This window comes from Parasteatoda tepidariorum, chromosome 2 (assembly GCF_982258835.1).
Source record: "Parasteatoda tepidariorum strain Cologne lab strain chromosome 2, Ptep-v5.0, whole genome shotgun sequence".
Taxonomy (NCBI): Eukaryota; Metazoa; Arthropoda; class Arachnida; order Araneae; family Theridiidae; genus Parasteatoda; species Parasteatoda tepidariorum.
Window position 1 is genome coordinate 31,587,964 of NC_141756.1, and position 21,093 is coordinate 31,609,056.

The 21,093-nt window shown below is 31.6% G+C and overlaps 2 protein-coding genes across 8 annotated transcripts in view; one reads left to right on the top strand and one right to left on the bottom strand.

Moving 5' to 3' along the window:
* The window catches only part of LOC107436261 (uncharacterized), a 26,853-nt gene extending 12,313 nt beyond the window's left edge, over positions 1–14,540 (top strand). For 6 of the 7 annotated variants that reach the window (XM_087157143.1, XM_087157144.1, XM_087157142.1 and 3 more), the window contains 4 exons: positions 8,367–8,490; positions 9,175–9,281; positions 10,848–11,030; positions 11,915–14,540. In XM_087157143.1, coding sequence (XP_087013269.1) covers positions 8,367–8,490; positions 9,175–9,281; positions 10,848–11,030; positions 11,915–12,074 — 574 coding nt within the window. In that variant the 3' untranslated portion in view covers positions 12,075–14,540. The remainder of the gene's footprint in view (positions 1–8,366; positions 8,491–9,174; positions 9,282–10,847; positions 11,031–11,914) is intronic. The other variant, XM_071177380.2, reaches the window with a different exon arrangement.
* LOC107436257 (histone-lysine N-methyltransferase SMYD3) lies at positions 12,552–20,967 on the bottom strand. Its single transcript, XM_087157146.1, has one exon. The coding sequence runs from the start codon at positions 20,843–20,845 to the stop codon at positions 19,595–19,597; it is 1,251 nt and encodes a 416-aa protein (XP_087013272.1). The 5' UTR covers positions 20,846–20,967; the 3' UTR covers positions 12,552–19,594.
* Between the last annotated feature and the right edge of the window lie 126 nt (positions 20,968–21,093).

Below are 21,093 nucleotides of genomic sequence, written 5' to 3' on the forward strand. Positions count from 1 at the left end.
ACATGAAATATTAATATAAAAATATTGTTAAATTTTTTATAATATAACACTAAAATGTGTGTGGCCAAGAATGAGCCTTTAAAGTGCCACCTTTAGTGTCAAAAATCTTGATTGTGCCACTTCATATTAACTGCACCTTCTTTTCGTGCAAAACTCGTAATAAAAAAATAAAATAAGCTTTGCATTGTCAAAAGCTGTAAAACAATGTAAAATCAAAGACTTTAAATTATTTATTTTTTTAAACTTTAAGAAAACAAATTTACATTTTATTAAATAAGTCATCATTGAAAATTAATCAAAAATAAATTATAATAAAGTAATTGTATAAATCAATTTACAGCAAGCATCAAAATTTATTATAATGATATACAATTAATCTTCAATGGATTTTTTTTCTTCAAAGAAATTGAAACAATAATTTTACAAGTGTAAACAATAATGGAAGAAAAAAGCTTGGCACCTGTTTATGACGATATGTGAACGAACTGTAATTTTAACGAATGGTATTAATAAGGGACGTTCACCATAGAACAAACGAAACAACAATATATTTTTAGTTGATATCTAAATTTATTATTAGAGGATGCTCACTATAGCGCATCCTCAACGAACGAAGTAATTATAAGCACAAACATTAAGAAGCACTCCCCAAATTGGCGAGATATACAGGGTGACACAACGTAATTAGATATGTAACATTTAACAGCACCCATCACACCTTGCTTTGATTATCAATAATTTTTCCATATTTGGTGATAAAGTTGTGAAAAGTTGAAAGCTTATTAAGATATTCATCAGTTATTAGTAAACAATGTTTATTTTTATCAAAGTTTATTATGGTGTAGCAATAGAGAAGTAATAAAAAATCATAAGCTGAAAAAATCATTAAAATATTTTTTTTTTCTTTTCAAGTTAGGATGCGTTTATGTTAAAATTTTTCAATGTATAAATGCTAGGTAGCATTTATACATTGAAAAATTTTGGTTTTTCTGCAGAAAATCCAGTTAAAACTCGTTTTTCCTAGGAAATTCTAGTATTTACTGAGTTTCTGTTAAAACTAAATTTACAAGGAAATTCAAGTGGATTTATTGAATAGGTAAGTTTGAAAAACTTATTTCTATCGGGTATTTTTAAAAGTTGCTGAAACTTGTTTTTGATTGAAACTCCTAGTAATTAGTGAAAGAGCCTCTTAAAACTATTTTTCGCTAGGAAATTCTAGCATTCATTGCAGGCGATGTTCAAAATTTTCCTAGAAAGTTTTAGTATTTACTGATGAAGAAATAGAATATCAACTTGCACTGCAACTTGTTTTCAGTAGTGAATTCTAGTATTTACTGAAAAATTCAGTTAAATCTAGTTTTACTGGAAAATTCTTGCATTTATTAAAGAAGTTGAGCTAGTTTTCACTTAGAAATTCTAGTATTTACCGAAGAAATTTTGAATTAAAGCTAGTTTTCACTAGTGAATTCTGGTATTTAACCGAAGAAAGCCTTTAGACTTAGACTTAGAGGTTGGGCAGCTCTGACGAGCAGGGCACATTGACCAGAGGTCTATTGTACCCAAACCCTAAAATCATGATTAGCATGAAAGCCCTATGGCTGAAATAAAATTCAGCAAGCACCTTACAGGAACATCTTGCAGTTCCCAGGCATTGACAATATGCTGTCCTAAATGCTCAAATCTTTGAGCAGAATAGACCTCACAATCACAGAGTATGTGTCGTGATGTCTCTTCTTCTAGATGACATCCCCGACAAAGAGAATTTGATTCTATTCCCATAATGTTTAGGTGTCTTCTGAGGATGCAGTGACCAGTAAGAAGACCAATGATCTTCCTTATACTGTTTCTGTTAAGCTTTAAGAGCTCCTTTTGACGTACACTAGGACAGTCTCGATTCAGCTCCTTAGCTTGTCTTTGACCGTCAGCAGCGCGCCACTGCTCATGGGCGATCTTGCCGTAGAGCTTCAATATGGTTGCCCTAAATGAGGAGGGAGAAATTCCCAGCGCAGGTTCAGGGCCCCAGAAAATTGCATTAGAGCCAGCCCGTGCTGCTTCGTCAGCTAGCTCATTTCCACCGATACCCATATGTCCTGGTACCCAATGCAGGGATACCTTGTTATGAGTGGACAGGTCACAGAGGACCGAGAAGCATTCCCACACTAACAAAGAGGTGAATTTACACCTTGACAGTGATAGGAGAGCAGCCTGACTGTCAGAACAGATGCGGATAGTCGTATTTTGATATGATATCCTTTGTCTATGCATAACTTGCAGCACAAGATAATGGCATAGACCTCAGCCTGAAAAACGGTGGCATAATTTCCCAGGGGAAAGTGAAGTTTGGTACCATCATTGGAGCAGTAAATTCCTGCTCCTGATTTGGCACCAATCTTTGAACCATCAGTGTACCATATCAGGCATTTGCCTTTAAGCCACCGAGGAGAATTAAACCATTCATCTCTAGTAGGAAAATGGATCTTGAAGGGCTTGTGAAAAGCGTATCTTAGTGACATATAATCACTAGGCATAATAAAAGAGGATAAATCCCTCACTTGCGAAACAAGATGTCCTCATGACAAGTGTTTGGAATTCTCTTTCCATAGGCCAAGGTACATAAGACGCTTTACGCCTGTCTGAGCTTCAACTTCAATGCGTAAGTTCAATGGAAGAAGCCCAAGTAAGCTCTCTAGAGCAGCTGTAGGAGTGGTCCTGAGACAGCCTGACAGGGCTACACAGACCATTATTTGTAGTCTGTTAAGATTAGACCTTGCAGAGCTCAATCTAGTCCTTGACCACCAGACGATTGCACCATAAGTGATGATAGGACTAATAATCATTGAGTATATCCAGTAGACTATTTTGGGGGACAGTCCCCATGTTCTACCAATAGCATTTTTACAAGACCAGAAAATTTTTCTGGCCCTGTTGGTGCAGTATTCAAGTTGAAGACCCCAATTTAGTTTGGAGTCAAAATAAACCCCGAGAAACTTGACTTTCTCCGTGAGTTCCAATTTATGGTCCAGGTAGTATACATTACCTAGATCAAGTTGCCTTTTCCGTGTGAAGGCTACATAACTTATCTCGGATGGATTGACAGATAAGCCTGATTTAAAACACCATCTAGCTACTTCTAGGAGTGCATTATTCATGATATCAGAGACAGTTTTTCCATGTTTGCCTCTGACAACAATAACACCGTCATCAGCGTACCCGATACAGGGAATGCCAAGAGCAGTTAACCGAACTAACAGGGAGTCCATTACCATACACCATAGGATAGGGGACAAAACCCCTCCCTGGGGGCATCCGGCAGTTGCATGCACTTTCATGCTTGCACCCAATAGAGAGGAACAAACATACCTAGAGGAAAGCAAATTCGCTATCCATCTGGTAATTATTGAGTTTATGCCTCTGTTCCTAAGTGCATTGATGATAGTCTCAACAGGGACTTTATCAAACGCACCTTCAATATCAATGAAAACCGCGAGAGCCATCTCCTTATCTGTGATAGATTTCTCAAGCAAGTAGGAGAGCTCATACAGAGCGGTGTCTGTAGACTTGCCTGGTTGATAGGCATGCTGTGAGGAGGACAGTGGCCTTTCTATGAGCACAGTGTCTCTGAGGTGTCTGTCAATTAGCTTTTCTATCGCTTTCAACAGACAGGAAGTGAGGCTGATTGGTCTGAATGATTTAGCCTCAAAATAATTCTCCTTACCTGGTTTTGGTATGAAAATCACCCTGGTATTCCTCCAAGAGAGAGGTATATACCCAAATGCTATGCAGGATCGAAAAATCCTACATAGAATAGGGGCCAGTGTATTCACCCCCTGGATAAGCATCATTGGTATGATGTTGTCCATGCCTGGTGACTTGTAGGGCTTAAAAGACTTTATGGCCCATACAACCTTCTCATAGGAGACCACCATTTTGGCGGCCTCCCAGTCATTCCTACTACAAGTAGTTGTGGTAGTAATATGTAAATTTTCATTCTCCACAGGATGAGATCCAGGGAAGTGTGCTTCTAGTAATTCTCCAAGAGCCTCTTCTCCTGATTCACTGTATCTTCCGTTTGCAAGACGGATAGCATTTAAACTGCAATTAAAGTCTTTAGTAAGAATTTTTGCAATCTTTGCGGTGGCAGAATTAGTATTAATGCCATCGCAGAAAATCTGTCATGAGCGACGTTTAGATGCTCTGATCGCCTTCTTATAAGCAGTTAGAGCGTTTCTGTAGGACTGCCATTCTCCAGATTTCTTTGCTCTGTTAAATAACTTCCTACATTTCTTACGTAATTTACTAAGCTCAGAAGACCACCAAGGAACTCTCCTTGGGGAGCTAGTAGACGTAACCTGACAAGAAATATGATATGAATCGAGTATGATCTGTTGCACTTGGTCAACAGTCCACTCCACATCATTAACATTATTGTACTTACCAGAGAAGCTCCCCATCTTCCTCTCCAGAGCTGCTCTAAAGGAACCCCAATCAGCTGTTCTGGGGTTCCTCCTTACGACCTTCAGTCCTGAGAGGCCTTTAATAGAGAAAGTGATTAGTTGGTGATCTGAGGCAGTGACGGCCCCAGATACCTTCCAATCATTAACGTAATCTACTGATTTAGAGTTACATAAAGTAAGGTCAATGACTTCCCTTCTGTTACACGTAACAAAGGTAGGTTCATTGCCTTTATTAAGGACATACAAATTAAAATGTAAAATATGTTCCATGAGTACATCCCCCCGCTGGTTACAATCACTGCTACCCCACACTGTGTGGTGAGCATTTGCATCACAGCCAAAGATGAATCTACAGCTTGAACTACAGTGGGCAATTAGGGCCCTAGTAATGTCAGCTAATGGATCCTTCTCCTCATAGGGGAGATAGGCTGAGACTATGACAAAATCAGAGATTGACTTATTATCATAGAATTTTAGCTTTACTGCAACTAAATCCCTGTTAAGAAATTTAACAAGATTAGGGGCATTTTGATTAGACCTAGCTATTATGCAGGTCCTGGGAAGATCGCAATAGGTATCATAAAAGATATTAAAACCTTTAACATTGAGACCCATTATTTTGCCCTTGCGGGTCCAAGGCTCTTGTATAAGAGCAATATCTAGTTCTCCATCATTCAACCTTTTGGCCATAAGGCTTGAGGCAGCAATGCTATGATGGAGATTGATTTGACCAACCTTGATTGTAGCCATTGGTTAGCAGTATGAATGAAACCAGAATGGCTCCTATCCTGGTTATTTTTTGGAAGAAAGATCTTCCTTTATCAGCTCCATTGCTTCATCAATACCAAGCATGGAAACTGGTGAGTCAGGTTGTAATGTTACGTCTGACCCAGAGTCCAACCCAAGCTCTGAAAAATCAAGAGCCCCAATTGAACTTACCTTGGAATCAGGGGAATTTGCCGGCCAAGGTTCATCCTCCTGTTCCATGTCCTCTTGGACATCAGGTTCTGCAGGGAGGTCCGATGTTGTTGGAGCCTCAACTGCTTTTTTCCTGTTAGGATCGTGGATAATTTTAAATACTCCACGATCCACTCCAGTCAGTGCGCAAAAGTTTGCCCTTGCAATTGCTTCAGCGTCTTTAGGCTCCACCTCAAAGATCCATCTAGAGGTGCCAGGTCCCACAGCACTTTGCAGAACCCTCCACCCCATCGACTTCAACCCTGGGTTTAGTCTCTGAAGACGCCATAAAAAGGTGCTCTGCTTAGAGAATTGCTCCTTAGTTTTAAAGGCAACCTTCACGGGCTTGGGAAGCTCGTTTGCCCCTATGACCTTGGGCTTAAGGTTACCCAAGGCTTTGTTGTTAAAGTGGTCTTTAATCCACCCAACAGTAAAATCATCACATTGAATTACCAGCGCTCCTCTTTGGAGGTGGTTATTATAAATCTCGGGCAGTCTTTCGCCACCAGGAATGGCGTGAGTCCGCTCCAAGATTTCCTTCAAGATGTTATTTGAGTTTTCCAGAGAAGGCTTGTCCGGAGGAAAATCCTCCAGGACTATAGCAATCTTGGTAGACCCAGTTGCACAGGCAAAAGAGACCCCAGATTGGAGGCCCCCGGTTGGATCCCCCTCTCCAGCTCGGCTATCCCCACTAGGGGGAACCACTCCGCTGGATTGGGCTTTCCTCCCAGGAACAACATCCTCCCTGGGCTTCTTTCCAATTTGGGTTGGCGCATTGGGAGAGGGTGTTGCATCAGAAGACCTAGGTCTCTTAGCTCCTCCACTCGCCGCAATGGCCCTCATTTTTCTTAACTTCTTCTTCTGGCTCTTGGACAGTCCAATGGTACCAGACACACTGTCCCCCGAGTGCCTCTGGGGACCAGAGACTTATACAGAGGAAGGGCCTGAACCTTTGGACGCCTCACCAGCATCCGAAGCAGACTGCAAAGCAGCGATATTAGCACTGGGCTCACCCGAGGGCTTACCATATGCTACTGGAGACTGTATTACACTTTTCGAACAGGAACCTCTGCCTAATTCCTGAACGCATCCCTTGTTAACCAGCGCGACGGATGATGCCGTATCCAAGGTTTTTCGTTCGCTCATCATGATGTTTGCCTGCCATTTAGTTACCCAGTGAGGGGTATCCAGGGGGCACCACGTGGAGGCGGCAGGCATTACAAGTAACTTGTAACTATCAAAAGTAACTATCAATGTAGATCTAGTATTTGATGTTGTGCTTGCAAAATTCCAGTATTTACTGAAGAAGTCAAATAAAACTTGACAAAGGTATTAAGACTAGTTTTTCCTGGAAAATTCTGGTATTTACTAAAGAAGTGTACACTACTAGTTTTTGCTAGGAAATTCTACTATCAACAAAAGACTTTTTCTGGAACAAGTTTTACCTAAATTAAGATTCATTTTTAACAAGACAAAATATTGAAGTTATTTTTACCTCTGTGAAAATTGTTTACTTTAACTAATCATGTTTAGTGACCAAATAATTGAATTTTAGTTTTAAAAATGTTTATTTTTTGCCATTGAAATCAGATGAAACTCATAGAAGGCAAGGGAAATTCTAATAATTCCTTTAATTATTTCACATTCTACTTAGATTTATGCTCTGAAAAACTCATTAAAGAACTAACTTCATTATTTATATTAACTTGCTAATAAATTAACGAAGTTAATATGTATTAATTTACATAGGTTAGTAGTATTTTTCTAGCCATAATAGTTTAATTTTGACACTTTATAAATTTTAAATATTTATTGTGTCAACAATTTGTTTTTTGACATGTTAAAATGAGTTCCATTAGAATATTGTTAGGGTCAATGATTCCACTATGATTTGGAAACTGTAGGCACCCACTACTTCCAAATTTTCCAGACCCTTTTTTACTAAAAGCGGGTCTCTATTCGAAACAGTAAAAAAAATCCCAATTGAAGATATAGTACATAAAAATGAAGTGTTTTATGATTGAGAAAAGATATGTTCTTGAATTATCGAGAACTATATATATATATATATATATATATATATATATATATATATTTGATTTGTAATTCATTATGTTAATTTCATTTAGATTAGAACTTTAAGATAAAATAAGTAGGACTCTGAAAACTGAAAAATGTGCATTTTACTTGAATGTAAAAGTGACCAAATAACATTGTTAAAACATTTTAAATCTTCAAAAATTGCAAATTTTGTAATTAAAAAATTTACTTTTCAAATGAAGCTTTAAAAATTAAATTAGAACAAAAAAGAGAGAAAAAAAAGTCTCCTAGATGAAAAATTTAAAAAAAAAATATGTGTGGAAAAATTATGATATTTAAGCAGATTAGAAACTCTCTCTTTACCTTTTTATCCATCTATTATGTGTGCATTTGTAAAATTCCTTCCATTGTTAGACAAACCAAGAATTTCAAGACATGAAAAGAGCTATAACTGAAATCATGTTTGATAATGTTTTTATCTAGGACTGAATAAACACTTAAAAACAGCAAATATAATTTGATACTCAGAATTCATTTTCTCCTTTTGCTATTAATATAAAAGAAAAATAATATTACTTTCTTTAAAGTTAAGTTTAAACTTGCCATCATAAATTTCCTGTTGCATTATTTTTATTATTATTTTTTGTATTATTATTTTTTTCTCGTCCCAGGTTACGTGCCAGAACATTTATTTTTTATGTCCCCATTATGATTTTTCCACTATTGACATGCTCAGTTGATATGAATTGTAGTGTATTCAGTAGTGCAGCCAGGAAAATCTTTGGGAAAGTGTCTTAAAATTGAAAATTTTAGCTTCTGTATAAATATATAATTGCATTCATAATATTTTTGCCTGATTTTTATAAATTTAAATATTTATGTGGATTTTCTTACAGTAATATTTTTATTTTTCAGGGTTGATGTTTTACTTGATAATAAAATTATTGGGACTGGTATTGCTGCTACCAAAACAATGGCAAAGAATGAAGCTGTGAAGATAGTTTTGGAAGAACTACAAAAAGAAATCTACACTATTAAAGTGAATTGTTGTTCCCATATTCCTTCCAAGTTTTTTATTATACACATTATTTTATGATAACTAATAATTGACTAATAAAATTAAAAGTACAAAGAAAGCTTTAAAAAATATATAAATTTTTTAACAGAGGAGAAGAAAAATTTATTAATAAATAAAATATTTTTAAAAACTTAAACATGAGTCTACTTAGGTGAGAGTTTTTAGATATTGATTTTCAGACTGAAAAGAAAGTTTTAAGACTGTGAAGACACAGGGTTATCTTTGCATTTGTATTTTTCTTTATTTGACTTTAATTGTTTGATCACTTATATCGATATTGTACTTACATATGTAAAATTTAACTTCATTCCGACAATTGTTTCCAGGTGCGCTAATTTTTATGGCAATGAGTGTATTTATACATATGTATATAGCTCCCCACTTTTTTTGAAATTTTGTGTATTTGAGGGGCGGGAATCCAAACATATAAAAAAGAAATTTATGTTCTTGTGTCTGATTTTGTAACTTAATTAATAATAAGCACTACTTAATTAACATATTTGAGGTCATCCCCTGAAACGATTTTTATTGATATTAAGATCCTGAAAATCTGATCATTAAAATGCAGGTTATTCAGGTAATTTTTTTATGCACTGTGCCAGCATCAATGAGGGAGATTTTAAGCAGATAATAAAATGTTTTTAGGTCAAAGAGAGAGGTGATGAAGTGTTAGAGATTGATCCTTCAGACTTGATTAATCTAAAGTTCAATAGAAAAAAACTTAAAACTGATGGTAGAAGACACTTTATTTGGTGAGTGAATCATGTATATTATTAAAAAATAGTTATTAAATTTTTTAGTTATGACCAATATTATATTTTCTTTGTAAATAAAATATTTAGTAATAAATTTCATAGAATAAATATTGAAAAATGGAGTAGTATACTCATTTACAAGCTACATATCATATATTTTCGAATTAACTCATTCCTTGTATACACTGAGAATACGCTTTTTCTTAAGAATTATCCAAAATTCAAAACCCATATCTAAGCCATTGTAAAGTAAAAAAAGTACACAATATCTTACACTTTTCCTTTTAGACTACCTGACCATCTTAGTTTATTTTCTTTTACTTTTGTTCAAAAGTAAAAACCCATTGAAAGTCCCACTGATTCTTTCCCTTCTACTTTTGTTTTTCTGTTCTCTTCTTCTCAAGCCTTTCAACTTACGTGCCCAGATTAATGCTTTCAGCAATTAAAATTGGAAAAATGCCAAAGTACATCAGACACTGATAGCTAGTACAGTAATTTTTTCAATAATTTTTTTTTTTAAAATTCCGATATTGTTTGAACATGATTCTTACGATACATGAAATTAAATTCCTGCAATTATTAGTCATTTTTTGACGAAACAATACAGCTGTTTTTTCAATCGACTTTTTGACAGTTATTATTACTGATATCCACATGTTTTTTTTCTTTTCAAATCTTAATAATTTCCATAATATTATTAAAAAACAAAAATTTTGAATTGCAAATTTAAGTAATTAATTTTTGACATGCTTAATTTTGCTCTAAGTCTATGCATTGTTTAGTTGTTTTGTTTTTGCAGTTATTGCCATTGATTTTTTTAAATCACGATATTATTGTGATTCAAATTGCGCATCTAAGTATTCACTATTTTACACAATACTTCTATTTTAATAGATTTTTCGGCAGTTATCACTACTAATTAATGCATATTTTTAATATGATATTATTTATTACAGTATGAGAATTTTAAAACATGTATTTAATTAAATCCTTTTTGACATGACCAATTTGTGTTTTTTCAAGCTTAAGCGAAATGCAAAGAAAAAGAAAAAAAGTAAATGTGTGACTAATAAAAGGTGTATTTTTTTTTAATGTGTGGTTCTCTTAAACATAAAATAAGACTTTTTCTTTTGTAAGGAGAAAAATCATTTAGCAGTTTATCATCTATGCATGTTTGCTATTAAACATAAAGGGTTAAGATGTAAGAAATAAATAAGTAAAGTGAAGTAACCTAGAATAGAAATCTCTTCCATTTTGCCTTCTTTTCTTGAATAATATTGCTATCTTACATCGAAGAAAATTTTTTTTCTCCTTCTAAAAAATAGTCGGAGGTTGGCAAATTTAAACTCTATGACATACAACTTTTGCAATATTAGCATTTTGACGGTGACTTGGAAACTTGTCGTAATAGTGGACTTTTTCCAAAATGCTTCACTTGTTACATCAAGTACTGTACTATTATTTCTACTAAAATTATATTTAACTTTATAATATTTAACTACAAACACTCATAATTTTGATAAATATGCTATTTGTATTTTTTTTCTTTTGCTTTTATTTCAGTCCAGGGAATGAGAATTTTGCTAAAGTTTTTCAGCATTATGCAGATTTAAGTGAGTGGGTAAGCCTGACTAATACTAAATCCAAAATTGCAACTCTGCTGACTGGATACAGCAAGTCTGATGAATTAGTTGTTCTCAAATTTTCTGAAAAATTTTCATTACCTGAGAAGACAGCGATTCATCAGTAAGACCAATTCAAATTTATTTATAATTTCTATTATTTATTGTGTTTTCTCATGGAAAAAATTATATCTTTTTTTTAACTTCAAAATAGCAAATACTGTGTTGGATGTGAAAAGATTAGCGTAGACTTAAATTTGACTTCAGAACAAAAATGTATTTAACTATATAGTTATACAAAGTAAAAATGCATAATTGTATTTATTTGTATTTTTTTTTTTTTTTTTTTTTTTAAGATTTGGGTACAAGTTCTGGAAAGAGCAACATATTTTGACAGGCATCGATTTTCTTAAAAAAATATAAGACAAAATGTTAAAGTAAATGTAGTGAAAAAAAATTTCAGCATGAATTGGTATGACATGTAGGTGCCCATCCGCCACATTATTTCCATGGGGAAAAAATTTATATCAGACCCAACTTAAATGCTCTCTTAACTTAAGAGGGTTTTTTTTATAACAAATAGGTTTGTAAGTACAACAAAATTTTAAAATGTAGAAATATACTGTTACATTTTCTAATTGGATATATGTTCTAGCCCTAGAGTATTGATGTTCAAAAAAGTTATTTATATTAAATAATTTTTTTAAAAAGGAATTAGTGAACTTATTTCTTTATTTATTTAAGCATTTCTGTTATCATAACTCATTTAAGGGTGTGCTTTTAGAAACATAGCCTAGTTGTTAATTTTATTTGAAGTGTAATAATTTAATGTATTCTTTATTTTATTTCATAAATACTGACCCTAACAACACAAAAAACAGTAAATTCGAAGTCTGTTTATATGGTGTATATTTAAGTTTGCAATATCTTTTATTTGTGTGTCTAAATAACTGTACTTCAGTTGTGGATAAGTATGCTTGTTTTTTTAAAAGAAACTTTTGTTTGTAGGATTCGTCGAAAACTTGGCCTTCTGTTTAATAGATATCAAAAGAAAGAGGATAAGAATATCTACATAAAGCGTAAAATTAAAGTAAAAGACATTTTGGACACTCTTATAAAATCTTGTGGTAAAACCTCAAAACATGAGCTTGTAGACATGTCAAATTGATTGAATGAAGTATTCTAATCATTGTTATTGCTTTAATAGGTTATCTTTTTTTTTACAATTTCAGTCATTTGTACAAAATCTACATCAAGTTAAAATAGCAACTAATCTGTTAAAACAAAACAAGTGTGATACAAATTTAGTACATCTATAAGGTGCCTCCAGTAAACATCAATCTGAAACTGGTGCAGCACCTAGTGTATGAGAAGGGCGTTTGATTTTACAATACTTCAAGGTTTGTATGTACAGTGTTCAAAATAAAAAACGAACTCCTCTGAATAACTTTTGATCTAATAATCGGATCTTCACATTCTCGGATTCAATTTTAATGGTTTGAGGGGGTGACCCAATTATGCTAATTAATTAAAGCACAGTTACAAAATCAGACTCGAAAAGCTTCTTTCTCTGAATAAACATATCTCTTTTTCGATAGATTCAAATTTCTGACCCTAAAACTATAGGAGGTAGCCGCAAGCTGGAAAATATGATTTCAACAGTTGAGTGGTCAAATGTTTTGACCTCTTAATGTTAATTTTACTTTTTGCACATTTCAACAAATCTCGAGGACTTTTTATGCGAGTTGAAAATTTTTGCATATAATTATAAAACTCCTTTACCCAAAAATAATTCCATGCAAAATATAACTTTTTGTAAATATTTTTTATTACTTTATTTAATAGTAGTCAAAATAATTTTGAATGGTAAAATACTAAATTTGAGCAACATCAGTCAAGTAGTTCTTGTGAAATCAAATTTTGTAAGAGTTGTATATTTAAAAAACGATTTCACAGGAATTATTAATAACAGTCGAAAAATTTTAAATTGTAAAGTTAACAAATTTTGACATCATTTTAAAGAATGTAATTTTAAATGTCAAAATACAAAATTTGAGCAACACCAGTCAAGTAGTTCCTGAGAAATCGAACTTTGTAAGAGTTGTATTTTTAAAATTTGATTTCTCAGGAATTATTCTACCAATTTTGTATTTTGTTATTTAATTCATGAAATTGATGTTAAAATTACATTTTTGTGATCAGAAATTCGAATTCATCAGAAAAGGGTATGTTTATTCAGAGAAAATATGCTTGTGTCTAATTTTGTAGCTTAAAATATTGTCTGCAATAATTAATTAGCATATTCCAAGTCAACCCCTCAAACCATTAAGATTGGGTTGAAAAACGTGAAGATCGAATCATTAGATCAATAGTTATATAGGTTGATCCGTTTATTTATAAAATTTTTTTTGCATACTATACAGTAGAATTTTGATAATATAATTGAATTGAGATCACCACATATTTGAAATACCAAAAATTTAGGTTAAAAGTAAAGTGCATTGAATGCAAAAAAGATTTGGTCAAGGGTTGCTTTTACAGGGTCTCCTGAACCAGTAAGCCGGTTTTTAAAAATTTAAGGAAAAAAAAAGTATTTAATGTCAAAAAATAACAATTTTTAAAGCAAACTTATAGGAGAGGGTATAAATACAGCACTGCCAATGCGGAATCCCTAGATTCTCAGAATATTTAAAGCGTTATCCAAATTACAATTTAAGTTTAACTTAATTTGTTTAATCTTAGCCTGCACTCAATTACTCTGCACAAATTAATAAGTTTTATACCTATGGTTAAGTTATTCATATGTTGTGGTGGAAAAAATTCTAAAATAAATTTATTAAAATGATAAAAATTTTAAATCATAAAATTAAATACCATTCTAAATATTCAAATAAAAAGATTGCGATAAATTGGAACAAGTTGACAGGCAATGTAAATGTTTTCTCACAGAATGAATGGTTTTAGTTTAAAAACCTTTAACAAATAGCACTGAAAACAATAAACCTATAATTCAAAGAAAAACAACTGAAAATTACATCACATTATTTCAAACTCTTTCAATTAATGAAAATCACATTATATTTTTAAAATGCCTTCATTAGCTTCTAAAACATGTCAGGATCTTAGAACAACAACAAAATTTTTTTCATCAATACAAAACAGGAAAAACAGAAAGATTTACAGTTCCATCTGTTGAAAAAAATTTAAATTAAACCCAGAAACCCTGGAAGAAAAAATTTATGTCTTGCATTAATAGGCTGCAAGTTTTTTTTTTTAAACCTTAGCTGTGTTCCTGCATAAATTTTTGAAAAATACCAGTCTAACTTAGGACATCCTACATTACATTACCAGTTATGTAAAAATTACTCATTATTGTCATGACTATTTTGATAAAGCATTGTGATTTATATTTCTGAAATTTACAAGACTCACATTGGCTTTAATAGTACAATATTGCAATTTGAATTCGAGAGAGATTCTACTGTGCTTTTATTTTAGAATTTGTAAAATTTACATGGCCTGCTGTTGTTAATGTTGAATTGAATATATAAAATATGTTGAATTGATGATTTTTCATTTCCTCTTAAGGTTAAATTTTCTTGTTTTATTTTAAATAAATTTATTTCCTTCACTCCACAGGTATTCATTTATTCATTACACCATATTACTCACCTATTAAATCTTTATTATACTTATGATTTTTTTTTTATCTTTAGTTTTTCTTGATATACGAAATTACATATTTTCAGGAAATTTTGAAAAGCAAAAAATTAATTTTTTTTTCTTTTTCATAATCAGTAATCAAACATTTATGCTAATTTTTTTACTTTGAAGAGAAATAAAGTGAGTTGATGATAATAATGTCGTTTTTTCACCATTGATGACAAAAGTGAAGAAGTCTTTGTTGCTCTGTGGCAAAATATGAATAAGAATCATAAAATGGTGATAAAAACATTAGTTTTTATAGCTACTGTATCTCTTGGAAAGGTTGTAAGAAAGAAATGGACAGGAAATTATCATTTTCACATTAAAAAGAAGAAGAAAAAAGAGATTTATCAGCAAGTGCATTATGTCAACACCTCTTCTATACTGTAATTTATTTAGTTTTTAATCACTTCTTTGATAAGTTTTGAAATATTTTACTACGCAGCACCTTAGAATAAGAAACAAAAAATTTAAAATATGGAAATTTTACACAAACTATTGAATGCGTTGTGGAATATTCTATCTCTGTTAACAGAATTTTCAGAGTGAAACTGCAGCACTATCTTCAAAAATCAAATCTTGGTCTGCAACCTCAATACAATAGTAGATTATTGTTGTAAAAAATTTACCTTAATCTAACATATATGCAACAAAATATAAGGTTCTTGAAAAGTATACACAAAAACTTTTATGTTGTTTAAATTGAAGTTTTGTATAAAGATATGAAAAAAATGGAATCAGTCCCATTACAGTTAAGCTTTTAATCAGGTAACAGAATAAAAAATCTTTACTTTTTGTTCTTGGTGGTGTTCTGCCAACTCAGTTTTTTTTAAAAAAGTTTTACGAAACAAGTTGGCAGTTGTTTTAAAAAGAAGTCTCAGTAATTTCCTCCTGTTCGTTGGTTTGCTTATTGAAAATAAAAAACAAAAATAATCAACAGATGCTCATGCTGTATTAATCTGCAGTGGCCGCTGCTGTGCTGGAATGTTTCTGCTTCCAGTATTTTATGCAATGTATAGAATATTCTACATATTAAATTTAAAAAAAAAAACTTAGGCAACAAAAAGAAAACATTAAAAGTTATATTAATAACTACAAACTTATATAAGTTGTAATGTTTTCTAATTATTATAAACATTAAATAAACTTGAACCATCTTTTTAATCATGTGCATTTTTCTATACTACAGCCTGTTATTGACTAAGGCTCAATCAGTTTCCTCCATTTGGATCCATAAGTTGCAATAGTCCTATGTGTTTCTGCAGTGAAACTTCTATAATGGACCATTTCTATTGATTCACAATCTCTTCCAACGACCACATTTTTAATGAACCAATTTTTTATCCAATCAGTGTACTGCTAAAAAGTACCCCAGAAAAGACCAAATAAATCTTTGCGAGCGAGCGATTATTGACCACCCTGTTAAAATATTTTGTCTTTCCCCTTAACTAAAGTTAACAAATACACATTCCAGACCAGAGGATTTTATTTTATAGCTGTACTTATAATGAGTACAAATAGAGGATAATCTGTTACGTAGAAAAATTTAAACAATCAAGAATTTCTTCTTACTTTAAAATTTAAAAAGAAAATTTTATGTAAAACAACTTGTGTACTGTATAGTAATCAGGGGTCTGTTTAGAAGAAATTTCCTTCACAAAATATCTTTTTATATAAACGGACCCTTCACAAAATATTTTAACTTAACAACAGACCCTTCACAAAATAATTTATCTTTTAATCGGACCCTTCACAAATTTGTTAGGTCCTCTTAATTTATGATATATGTCACTTAAAATGTCCAGAAATCATTGTTCTCAACAGTTTATCAAGTAAAAAAAGGAACCGGAACACTGATCATATATTTTAACATTGATATATGTCCTGTTGAATATGTCCATAAATCACTGTTCCCAACAATTTTTCAAGTCAAAAAAGGTACCAAAGCACTGGAAAATAGGACCAAATGTTTCCCTAATGTTATTTCATTTTATATTAGATAAAATATATTTTTTAGATAAAAATATTTTTTTTAAAACATCTTCAGTAATTTTTCTTCACATAAGAATATTCAACTGTTAGTGATAATCCCTAATAACTCACCTCTAATATTCACTCTAATAAGAATATAACTATTCAAACTCAACTTAAATAATTCTTGCTAAGAGCTAATCTAAAGAGTTAATATTCTCTCAAAAATTGCAATTTTATTTAATATTTTTAATTAAATTGTTTCATTAACTTTGAATGCTTCTAAACATTTGAAAAAATTTAACTTGTGAACAATTCATAGTTGTTTTAGCAATCATTAATTATAGCAACAGACATCACAACAATTTTCGATAGTTCCAATTGCCAAATACAATACCTTATTAATAACTTAATGTATCATAAAGATAACACAAACATTATACATAACAATAGTTATTGAATACAATACTATTGTGGTTATATGGGTAACAAAAATGTTGACCAATGTAAGAATAATATTAATTATTTAAATTATAATTTTGCGATATATTGTGAAATATCAATATTTTTTACAATGCATTGCATTATTTAAATGCAGCATTTATCAGTTATAGGGTCCAATGTTTGTATTGACGAGAAGTCAGAAAAAGCAATCGCCAACGTATGGTTTCTATAACCAATGTCTTAATACGCTGGATGAGACAACAGTAAATCATTTTTCAGCTCAACATCTCTTTCACATAAGTAACAAAATGAAGTTAATACTGTTCTCTATATAGTAGAGCATTGATTGTTTGAGGACTTGGTTTGAAAGGGCAGTGCTGATAACAAAATCACGGATAATCTGAAAAAGCTAAAAAAGTAAGATGAAATCCTGAAAAAAAATTCAATATATTCTTCTTCAGCACGACAGCCCCTTACAGGCCTTGGCTGCCTCAACCACACGTAGCCTCCAACGCTTCCTGTCCATGGTGACTTTTTTCCATGGACAGGAGAAATATATTCATGCATGTGTATACATTTTAAACATACAACAGAAATCTTTGTTCTACATCTAAATTGCTGAAACAAATGGTAAAGAAAAATAAAGTAAATGCATAAATAAAAGTGTTAAGTTAATTTTTCTTAAAAAAAAGCATGACTTTGCAGAAGTCTCGTATAATCTGCAACGCAAATAACCGACGCATAAATTATCAGGGCTCTGCTGTACTTATGAATAGCTCTTTTCAAAGGTGGACATTGGTCTTTTTTTTTTTTTTTTTTTTTAACAGTAATGTATTAAATAGTTAACTTAAAAATGTGTAAAAATGAACTAGTAATTTTCAGCAGGTTTACACAAAATGAAAAACTTTCAGCACACATTGATTAATTCTTGTAAATTAGTCTCAGCCCTTTCATCTCCACATCTTTTTGGCGAAATTTGTTTAAAAATTACAATTTTTTTAAAAAATGCAAAATTTTTATAGAATTTGATATTGATTCATACCTCAGGAATGCATTTGGTAAAAAACCAAAAAAAAAAAAAAATAAAAAAAGCTGAAAATAGAAATCCAAAAATGTTAAGTGCAAGAACACTTTTTAAATAATTGACAAAATACTTGAAATTTGAGCAGGAAAAAAAAAGTATGTAAGAGGTATTTATTCACAGAATGGTATCAACATTTTAATAAAAATATCGAAGCAAGATTTTATTTATTTTAATTGTGCGAGTCTCAATATGTGATTTTTAAATTACATGAATATGAATTTCGACATCTAACTCAGAAATCGTGTGAATACAAATCATGATGCTTGATTTTAAAATCATGTTAATATGAATCTCGATGCTTGATTTTAAAATCATGTTAATATGAATCTCGATGTTTGATTTTAAAATCATCTTAATACGAAAATCGATGTTTGATTTTAAAATCGCATGAATATGAATCTCAATATTTGACTTTAAAATCACGTCGATACGAATGCCGGGACATAATTTTTAAGTCACTTGAACACGAATCATAATTGTGGCTTTTAAATCACAGGAATACAAAATTCGATGTTTGATCGTTCATGTATATTAATACAAAAATCCAGAAATATAGTCTCTAAAGTGAAAAAATAACCCATAATCTCGAAAAATACACTAAAAAAGGTATGAATAAAAAGATACCTTAAATGATCAATAAAGTTCAACAATGCAAATGTCATCAAAATCCAGGCCTTACTCATAATAAAAGTCACCATGTCAAATTATTTAATTATAATTCTCATAAAAGCAAAGTATAAATATTTTATTAAAAAATACACCAAAATTTGTTTCTTACATAAAAATTAATTATTTTTGTAAAAAAAGCTATTGTATTCAGAGATGGCAAGTTTCTTCCACTTTAAAAAAAAAAACTGCCAAGGAAGAAATAGATTTCTTCCAATCTAAGAGGTAGAAACCCTGTTTCATAAAGAAATATCCAGTATTAAGTTAAAATTTTAAGCATTTATAATTTCAACCCATTTTTAATATTATTTTCAAATCAATATTAATTAAGCAAAAATCAAATATTGGAAAGAAAAAACCTGTAAATTAAAAACACCTAAGGAATGTTATAGCTAAGTTTTTCTTTTTCCTTCACGTTTTAATAGACTTACAGTATTTTTCTTACGATTTACTAACATTATAAATTAATTTTGGGAGAAAAACTAATTTTTATTTAACTGTTAAATAAATCAGTTTTTTATAAACAAAAAAAAAAACAGTTGTAATGGTCATTTTTAGTTTCTTTTTGATTCCTGGAAGAGATAGGTTTCTTCTGGGCGAGATTAATATTGATTGTAACAAATACCTATTGAGTTCAACCATCTCAGCATTAGTCCACATCCTAGCATTTTACGAACTTCAAGATACACTATTTCCCACATTACAAAGCCATTTTTTCTTTTCTATTTAAAGAAAAGTAATGTAAAAATAGTATTGCTCGAGTATTTCAACCTAGGAACTCAACATTTGTAGGTAAAACTTTTCAATTTTAAAATCAATCACACAAGCGTAGCAAATTGTAAAGCATTTTTAACATATGTATAAAGTGGATGTTGTACTCCGAATGCAACTTTATAAATAGTCTCTGCCTCAGACAGCTTAGACACAGCAGCTGTACGATAGCCACAGGTATGTAAACATTTTCCATAGTTGAATAAAAAATCTCCCAATGAAGGATTATTTACACCTAAATACAGTTTAATAGGCTCTTCTAAACAAGATGCCACTGTAAGTGCATCTTCCAAAGCACCTAGTTTCAGGCAAGCATCAAGTGCAAATTGCAGAGTCCTAACTCGGTAAATATTTGTATCTGCTAAGACTTTAGACTGATCTTTAAGTAAAATTTGGCACATGTCATAAACTAGTTTTGGATTGACATCCATCAATGCTGGAAACAATTTCTCCTTTTCTTTAAATGCTTCTTCACACTTCAATGCCTCCTCTTTGGTTTCAAAAGAGTCTTTTAAAAGCCTGGTCATCAAATAATCTCTTTGAGGGTCGGTGCAACATGAGCATTTGCAGTGAAAGTAATACTTTTCCCATAGCATCTTTTGTCTTTCTTCCGTTAATAGTATTTCATTGAGATATGAAATGTAAACCTGTTTGAGATCTTGATGAGGAACATTTTTTCTCATCCGCACACTTAAAGTAGTACCGTCGAAGATTTGAACAGCATTAGGATCACAAGAATGATCGAAAATAGAAGCACCTAAGTAAAGGCCCCATCCTATCGACTGCATTTCATGACAAATACTAAAAGAATTTATCACTGTTTTTCCATATATTTCAGTTAAATATTCGAGAGAAGACATATTACTAGAGCCAATGTACCTTTGAAGAGTGATAAACAAATCTTTTACAGTTTGACTGTCCACTCGATCTTGTTTAATATCATCGGCATGGGACATAAGAGATGCCATCGATACTTTTCGGCCATCTACTTCCACAAATGGTTCATCAGAGCCATGCTTCTTAATTTTTAATAAAATAAGTGCGATTAGACGGGCTAAAAAATATGGTTTCTCACCTTCAAAAATTTTAATAAATTTACATTCTAATTTGTGCAAGTTCCAAGCTTTGACCTGACAATTTTTATCACAATAATAAGAAAATGAACACTGCGCGCATTTTTTAAGACCCTTATTCTGTTTGATGCAAAAATCACAGAATTTACCCTTGAATTCATTGTTTAAAACATGAGCATATGGCTCACAAGACATGATCAATTCTCCCTCTACAAATCCAGACATATTAGAAAAAATTTAGTATACAAAGAATTAAATTATTCCCACATCTAGTTCAACAAATTCAAATTTGGACTAAGAAAAAAAAAAAGCGTTTGACAGATTGATTAATTGATGCAGAGAACTCGTCGCTTCTTTCTGTGCGACTTCACCGCAGTTGAATTAGAAGCATGTATGCAAATGTGTAATGTCCTTCTGGTCAATACCATACTTTTTATATGTAGCAAGTTCAACTCTCAAAATTATTTTTTTTC

What these genes read in the sequence shown, in the direction of transcription:
- LOC107436257 (XM_087157146.1), bottom strand. Translation starts at nt 20,845, where the DNA reads ATGTCTGGATTTGTAGAGGGAGAATTGATCATGTCTTGTGAGCCATAT.